At 43.9% G+C, this 9,265-nt stretch overlaps 1 protein-coding gene across 1 annotated transcript; it reads right to left on the reverse strand.

Annotated features, from left to right (window-relative positions):
- Positions 1–258: 258 nt before the first annotated feature.
- On the reverse strand, positions 259–7,468 carry LOC106810487 (techylectin-5B-like; the record flags this gene model as incomplete). Its single annotated transcript, XM_014813866.1, is given in 5 exon segments — positions 259–423; positions 748–835; positions 1,182–1,327; positions 1,705–1,801; positions 6,841–7,468. Coding segments are annotated over 5 exon segments (1,042 nt in total), but the record flags the coding sequence as incomplete, so codon positions are not given.
- Positions 7,469–9,265: the final 1,797 nt, after the last annotated feature.

Here is a 9,265-nt window from a genome sequence, read left to right on the forward strand (position 1 = left end):
ATATATCTCAAATGAGATATATGAGATATATATATCTCATCTGTTCAGTTACGGTGATATAGCGAAGTTTACAGCCGCTGTTCGTGACACCTCTGCTCGTTCATAATTTATGACAATTAGGAGAAACTATAATTAGCATACCAGGTATCTCGCAAAATTTAGAGTTCATCATTTAGGCCTTCATGAAATTGTGTGACCAGGAGTGTATAATGGTAAAATTATTTATTACTAATACGATATATGCGTGCGTGTTAATACCTGCGGTTCCATAATATGCGCCTAGGCTTAGCCGATAGAGGGCGTCCTCGGAGGCGACAGCAAACTGGTCGTAGCCCGCATAGCGTGAGTTACCTTCAGCGTCTTCCATGTCTATACGCAGTTCCATCCGCTTAGACTGCGTTAGTTGGCTAATCTTATCATTACCTGCAAGGCGTTTACCAGAATTTTATTTTATGTAAAAAAGGGCGTGGATGTTAGGACGTTTTCGAAAAAGTAAACTATTGAAGTAAAAGTCCCGGTCTCTAGAAAAATGTATCGATCTCGTAAAAACTTAGTAGAATTCACAATACTAGTAAATTTTACAATTGAAACGGCATTTATAGGACTACTGGATCAATATCATTATTTTCCCTTACTGGGGTTTCTTTTACTAATATACAGGTGTGATTATAATTAATTAAAACGAATAATAAACAATTAGGCATTATTTCAGTTTAAAAAATGACAATCTCGGCCAAAATTATTTACCTAGCCAGAATTCGCCATTTAAACGACCGAATCCATTTCTGTACGCATCCCAGCCTCTGAAGAAGTCCACGGAACCATCCATGCGTACCTGCACGAAACGGGTTCGCTGAATAGTCCGAGATGACCCAGGAAACCACCCACCCTTGACTGGCATGCAGGGTTTGTCTGAGACCTTTCCCAGCTTACAGTTCATTACTCCGACTAGGTTACGAACTAATATTATAGTGATGCATACACATTGTACGACAATTATTATATAATAAGTATTAAAATTCCCTTTTATATAATCAACATATATAACAGAAACATATCATACATATAATTACATTAATGTAATATCACCACTCCACTAGCAGTGACATTTGAAGCATCAGGATAGGTTATGTAGGGCAGGGTAGGCATTTTATGTGCAACGAATTTTGCGGTTTTCGTACCTGGAAGACTGTCCAGCCGCCACCATCTGCGTCCAAATCGCAGTACACATCAAACGCTGTGTCGCTTAGCATCGGCTTAATTTTGTAGATGCCCGAGCGAGGGCTCGCATGGAAGCGCCCAACGTCAAAGCAGTCATGCGGATAGCCTACGTCGGATCAAGAATGAGTGACGTCATGATCATGAAGACTGGAATATCTCGCCATCAAACAACTGGCAATCACTAGTACTTAAAACGTCTGACCAGCAAATCTAGTCGGCGCCAACATGTTCTCATGATCAGTGCGAGATGCTAAAACGGCCGATTCTCCGTTCCATAACAAAACCCTTCCAGAAAATTTTCATATCTGCATTCATTGCTTATACAGAATGCATTAGGCGCGCAATAAGCGCCAACCTATACGTAGACGCACACGCACGCACAACGACCCATACGCCCCGTTCTTTGACATACAGGTACCTGTAAGCACCACAGTATAATGTATTTGTAATTCTTATTTAGTAGGTATACTCGTAATGTCGTACCAGTAACGTTCGGTTGTAAGCACATTTGCACGCCCAAACCGTGGATGAGGTTGTCCGACAGTTCCGCAATTAGGCTTTGCTTGCTAATCGATTTCACCTACAAGAAGGTAAAATACATGTGTCACTTTCGTGGACGTGTGTGGTCGTGGGAAAGCGCTTGCGTGCGTGCGTGCGTGCGTTCATGTGTGCGTATGTGCGTGCGTGCATGTGTGCGTACGTGCATAGGTGAACAGGCACGTTATCAGAAACAAAATTACTCCAAACATTAGTCTTAACATTAACTTGTTCTCATAGAACGGACGTCTTCACAGTGCGTGTGAGAAACTTGTAACTTTACTATACGTGTCTGTTAAAGGTCTATGAGAAAATGTTAACGCTGTGTTAGTTTTACGACTGCACAAAGCAGCAGCGTATGAAACCTGTTCGCTGGGCTACGTTATCGTGCGTGCGTGCGTCCGTCAGTGCTTATATGCGTGCTTGTGTTCATTTATATCTGACCATTGGCAATCCATTCATTGCCAGCAATGCTCAGTGTGTTCTACATTCCCGGTGCGCTGAAATCGGCAATGATGGTCGAGTTTTTCAGTTTATTGCCGCAACAAAGTATACGTCTGTTTTGCTACAATATAACTTACATTACGTTGAAATTGTTATTCCACGCAGGAGAAAATGAGAAAACAGAGAGTGGATAGCCAGCATGTGCGCGTGTAAACGTATAAAGAGAGAGAGAGAGAGAGAGAGAGAGAGAGAGAGAGAGAGAGAGAGAGAGAGAGAGAGAGAGAGAGAGAGAGAGAGAGAGAGAGAGAGCTGGAGCATGTGACTGTATATACGCTGGTTTTGTCGATTTGTCTTTGTTACAGGCGTCCCTACACTGGCTACACACATAATAAACAGCAAACACATTAAACATTAAGCATAGACGCAATCTATATACATATATTCAGCCACATAACAGCATATACCAGCTACCATGAATACTAACACGTATCCTCCCACTGATGAAACTGTGGTTAAGTTAAAATATCGAATATAGTTCTTACTTCAAGGATGTACCATCACACACAGGAATAGCGCTATTTTCGTTCCTTCATCATGTCATTCATATAAAATATTGATGTTAAAAATACTTGTGTGGCATTGTCGTAAGAGCGGTACATACAGATCAGCGCAATAATAAAATTTCTCGTGTGCCCAGCATGTTCACACTTCTCTCTTTTGGCTCTCACCCGCACTCACCACAAACATAGGATTTATCACATTCATATAAAAATCCACTCGATTATGAATCCATGTCGAAAACGTAAATATATTTCTTATACTAGATAAATTGCTAGACTGCAGTCTCTCAACAACAACGTAAACAGTCACAATAATAGGCTCTGTGGTGATCGGCTATTTTGATATACGTATTTGTTGACCGGCGAGTTTAGTTGGGATTTACGTAGCCGACAGGCCTCACTTTCATAACACTTCGTCTCAGCGAGTAGTAATAGTCCTTCCAGGCTCGCCAGTTGATGCCGTCGGCAAAGCTCTTGTGTGGTCCGAGAAGAAAGACGCCGTTCAAGTTCGAGTCGTGGCAGTTCTCGTACCACCAGGCGCCATGACACGTCACGGCACAGTTACCCGAGTACAGATCGTGGTCATTGTCTTTCGTAGTCCACGCCATGTTCCGATGTCTTGTCAATGAGTCACCTAACGATGTATGCATATATATATATAAGAGAGAGAGAGAAAGAGGTGAAAGAAGGTGGAGGAAAGCGAGCTAGCGGAGAGAGGGAGGAGGAGAAGATGTCGCGGAGGGAGGGAAGAGGGATGAGAATGAGGAGAAGACATAGTGAAGAGGGGGAGGAGAGCGAGGTAGGGGAGAGCGGGAGGAAGAGAGACGTAGATGGAGAGATGGTAACGTTAATCTGTACGCACCGCCATCTACTGATGAATAGATTTTTTATGATTTTTTAACTTTTTAACTTTTTAAAATTTTTGTTTCAGCCAGAACCACTTTCCAGATGTGCTGATTCTGAAAATATCTTTAGCTCTTCTCTAGGCTGCGGAGTTCTCTAGTTATGCGAGTACGAACTAATTCGGCTGAACAACTTTATATATACTAGCAGACTAATACCCGTACAACGACCAAATCGTGCCTTAAAATATAAACTTCATGTAAGTGACACAGTAGAAGTTAAATATTTTATGCAACTGAAAAGAAAACAGAAACAAAAAAACATTTTGGGAAGAAACAAAGAGCGCAATTCTATAAGTGAGCAGGGGAAAAAAGTGCTCAGTTAGTGACCACTTGGCTGAAATGAAAATACCGCAAAATCTATCTATCTATCTATCTATCTATCTATCTATCTATCTATCTATCTATGTATCTATCCATGCATGCATGCATGCATACATCCATCCATCCAGTCAGCCATCCCTCCATCCATCCATCCATCGCATGACATGCCATGCCCTGCCATGTCATGCCATCCCATCCCATCTCATCCTATCCCATGCCACCCCATGCCACCCATGCCATCCCATCCCATCCCATCCCATCGTCTTCTATCCCATCCCATCCCATTCCATCCTATGCCATCTCATGGGATCCGATCCGATTCCATCGCAGTCGACCCCATCCCATCCCATCCCATCCAATCCCAAACAATAAAAAATAATATAAAGAACATGAAAATAATAAAAAATAATAAAAGTAGTAAAAAAAAGTAATTTTTTCAATTTGTAACTTTCTAAAATTTTTTTAATGAATGTAGTAAAATTTATTTTCTACATTTTGAAATTAACGCTGAAGTGGCAGAAGTAGATACTAAAGAGTAAAAAAGTAAAGGAGAATTTTTTTTCCACAGCTGAGATTCGAACTCGGAATCTCGGGTTCTGAAAACGTGCTCATACTGACTACGCTACGGCGGCGGGAAAGACACGCGAGTAATTCTCACGTACGTGATAATAGAATTTTGACTTTTACAATTTTTTTTGACTTTTTAACTTTTTAAATTTTTGTCTTAGTCAGAACCATCTCCCAGACGTGGTGATTCTGAATATATCTTCAGTTACTGCGATTGAGTGACAAATGACGGAGAACATCGAGGTCAAACAAACACACACACACACACACAAGATTAGCCAAATTATAGTAGTTGGTAACGATGTGACGTGCACTCTACTGAGAAATATCGAATTGTAACAACTATATATAGGTAAGTGAATGCTGTCGGCACGCTTGGAGGCACGCACGCACGCACGCACGCGCGCACTGTTGCACCTACCCGCGCACGCTGGCACATTCACGCATGCCCGAACGCATGTAGGCACGCATGCAGGCACGCACGCACGCACGCACGCGCGCACCGTTGCACCTACCCGCACACGCTGGCACATTCACGCATGCCCGAACGCATGTAGGCACGCATGCAGGCACGCACGCACGCACGCACGAACGCACGCGCGCACATACAAACTCCAACACCCGCCGCGGGTACACGCACGCGCACATGCGTTTAAAGAAAGCATAGGGGACGCGCGCATATACGCACACTCTATAAGCAGATCATTGCAGCTGATTTTTTTGTCGTAAATGCAGAAGATGTTTGATAAGAATAGTCAGCAGTTGGGTCTACGTGACCGAGCCGGGGTCGCGGGATCGCAGGTAGACATGAGTTTATCGGGTGAGTCAACGTGAAATGACAGGTGCGATAATGCTATCATAACCTATGGCTGGATTTTTTAGTGCACACAAACTAAACTCATAAGAAATTTGGCAAGTAGAAAAATCCACGTACTGACTCCGTGATAAACAGCCTTTATATAGTATGAGAACTCGCAGTAACGCCATTTAAGGAGGAAGTTATTCAGAGAGAGAGAGAGAAATTTGGTGTATTCGGGTTAGAGGGTTAATAGATCTTACTTGGGACACTTATCGTCAAATATTATGTGCGTGTGTATGCGCGTGCGAGTGTGTGTGCGTGCATACGTGCGTGAGTGTATGTGCATGCGCGCGCACGAGACCATGTGCACGTGCATTCGCGTGCGCGTGCGTGCGTGTATGCGTGTGTATGTGTGTGCGAGTGCGGGCATGTGTGTATTTTATTAGATATCGCCATGCAATACAGGACGTATGAAAATCTATACCCGCACCCGCATATTAGTGCAGCTGATAAGCACATAAAAATTGACACATTGTGCACTTTTGGTTATAGAATTGTGAAACTTTGCACACGTGTACTACACGAGTTCTTCATAGCTTTCTATCGAGATTGCAGGAAACTCGGCACTTGAGCGATCTATTAAAACAGTCCTATATCCAACTCTTATGTCCTGTCGTTTATATTCAGTTGCACATGTAAGACCTTCTTATCTGGGTTTCTGGCTGATGAATGATGATACACAGGTCCCAGGTGCTAGACAACAGTGTCGCATTAATATTGATAAGTGATGGACAATAGACGAATGACTGATATGCAGATATAATGATTCAATATATAAATTGCATTCCCTACCTGTTACGATTGGTAATAAAACATGTAAACATTATTAAACATCGTAACTGCGATCCTGTTTACATAAGCTGTTTGCCTTCTACTTAGGCCATATTTTGACATATAGCATGTTTGTGCAGACTAAACAATATTGGATGTATCGGTCATTTAATATACTAGTGAAAACATTCATTATTTTTACCTGTTTCCTTGTTTCAACCTAGTTCTATTACAACTCAAAGATACATATATACACTCAATGAATTGGTGCTATAGTATTAAAGTTTATATATAAAATTAAAGTATATTTAAGTATAAAATTTAAGTTAAATAAGTATTTTAAGTTATGACCGAAAACCGAACGGTTTCTACCCAAAAAGCAATCCATGTGTTTACAGGCGCCTTACTATATAGAAAACGACTTCTTATATTGCAATTATTGCACAAACTCTATGACATTATTAAGTTATAGATATATCGTTCGATTTGTTAATTGTCAACAATCATACATCTCCCTATATATCTCTATACATACTCCTTAATGTTTAAACCATAAACGGTTACCTATAGAATAATATAATTCGTCCGATTAGGTGTTTTTATATAGCGCCCTAATTTTTTTTTTTAACATAAAATATCGCTATAGATATGTTACCTGGTTCTCCATGGCAGTCATTTTTGCCGACATGTGTTGGACTGAGGTCGCAAGATGCGAGAGTAACTGCAGAATTTCCTTCTCGTTTCTCAAGCCGTCAACCCCGTTGGCAAAGATGTCAGCAGCTGCAGCCGGCCTGCGGTTTTCCATCTTGCTGTTAGAATCCGCGCGGCTGTTTCTCTGCCGAGCGCGCGAATCTGTTCGTCTGTCATCACCGCCATTATAGTCGGCCGTGGACCCGTAGGTGAAATCGGTAGTATAGGCTTCGGTCTCGAGCGGGGTAGTTAGAGTCGTCGTTCTTTTCGTGCTGCGCGGAGCCGCCGTCGTCGTCGTCGTCGTCGTCGTCGTCGTGCTGTCGACCTTGCTCGATCGCCTAGAGCCGCGCTTTGCAGCGTAGCCTCGCGTTACGGTTCCAACTAGGAGAAGGAAAAGAATGCGACGGAGATTCATGGCTGAAGTGTTCGCTGCGGCTCGGGTATACGTATATGTCAACCGTCGATCGGCTGCGCTCGGTACTCGGACGATAGGCGACTGAAACACGCACATGCGCGTGTATATAATATATATACATACACTCGCTCTCTCTCTCTCTCAATCTCTCTCACACACACACACACGCGCGCACGCTAACTGACTACAAATTCTATGTGACGCTAGTGTCAAAATGACACGTTCCGGGTTGTCTAGCCGACAGCATGTCATGACGCCCGCACACCGCGGCGAGGAGACGAAGGTGGAACAATGACCGCATCTCCTCGGGGCAAGAAGATGTGCGGGGGTCATCGCCTCGCCTGTGAGGCGCAGTGGGACCTTCACTTCGCTGCGATCCCAACGCGCTTTTCCCCCTCCCCCTCTCTGTGCGGCGGCGCGGGCCAGCATCCCTGTGTGTGTGTGTGTGTTGTGTGTGTGTGTGTGTGTGTGTGTGTGTGTGTGTGTGTGTGTGTGTGTGTGTGTGTGTGTGTGTGTGTGTGTGTGTGTGTGTGTGTATGTGTGTGTATTTGTGCGTGTGTGTGCGTGTGAGCGCGCGCATGCGTGCGCGTGTGTGCGCGTGCGTACATGATCGGTGATCAACATTCCACAGGCGCGCGTCCTACCGTGCGCCGAGGACAGAGACCGTATATCCGTATATGCGGCAGAGAGTCCTCGGCAGAGAGAAATTCCCTTCGCTAATCTATGGTAAAACAGCCTACGGCAAAGAACTGCAACACGACACACCACAGCAGAAAACGAGTCTACGGCAGAGAACTATCGCAAAAAGCCTACGACAGAGAATTCCCGCAAAGGGTCTACGATAATGGATCTCGTCGATGGTGCTTTGTTTAGAGTCTATATGACACGTGTCGTGCCTGGAAGGAATAGGTTACAGCGACGATTCTGACAATGATTTAGAACTATCCTAACTCGCTATTTTACCTATTGAGGAACATTGATTAGCAGTCAGTGCTGTTACACACGCACGCACACACGCACCGCATGCACGCGTGCGCGCACACATAACGAATGTGAGAGTAGAAAGTGGGACGATGAAAGAAGTGATATCACTAGAGAGAAGGGGAGAGAGAAGAGGAAGAGAGAAAGAAAGGGATGGGGAGCGAGAGAAGCAATAGAGGTAGAAACCTCCGCCTAAATAAAGAGTACGTATACGCTATCTAAATAATTATTAATATCAAGTTTCATTATTCTGGTGATGATTAAGATGTTTCGGTGAGGGAGAGGATACATGGACTCCCTCCCCGCCCCCTCCCCTCCCCAGCGCGCTCAGCAACCTAAGTGCCCTCTTCAGCATGCTGCGATTCCAAGCTTTTGGCCAGGTATTGGTATTGGTAGAACTCGTGCGTCAATTATAAGTCATGCTACCCTACAATGTGCAAACATTGAAATATTTTGAAACCTACGACACGTCATGATCTGCTGTCAAAGTGAGCTTTCCTTAGACGGAGCGTATAGTTGTTATCTTTCTGACGTGTTTTATCATACATAAGACCTCCTGCTAAGAACGTATAATGGGGTCAGCGTGTGTGTGTGTGTGTGTGTGTGTGTGTGTGTGTGTGCGTGCGTGCGTGTCGTGTGTGTGTGTGTGTGTGTGAGTGCGTGCGTGCGTGCGTGTGTGTGCGTGCGTGCGTGCATGTGTGCGTGCGTGCGTGCGTGCGTGCGTGCGTGCGTGCGTGCGTGACTGTGTCTACGGTCTGCGGTCTTTCCACCCTGCAAATGCCACCGAGAGTCTGCATTGAAATGTGCCAATACACTCGCTGCAAACAGGATGCGTGGCCTTCATGTTTTGTGTGCTCTGAATGCAGTCAACATTACAGACGAAATTTATCAATCTTGAGATAGCCCAAATTACAAGAATAGTCGCTATATATCTCACTTACATCACTCTATAACCTTTACATACATACAAATGACTAAATATAAAAGAGAATGA

Source organism: Priapulus caudatus, unplaced genomic scaffold, assembly GCF_000485595.1.
Source record: "Priapulus caudatus unplaced genomic scaffold, Priapulus_caudatus-5.0.1 Scaffold445, whole genome shotgun sequence".
NCBI classification, from domain to species: Eukaryota; Metazoa; Priapulida; class Priapulimorpha; order Priapulimorphida; family Priapulidae; genus Priapulus; species Priapulus caudatus.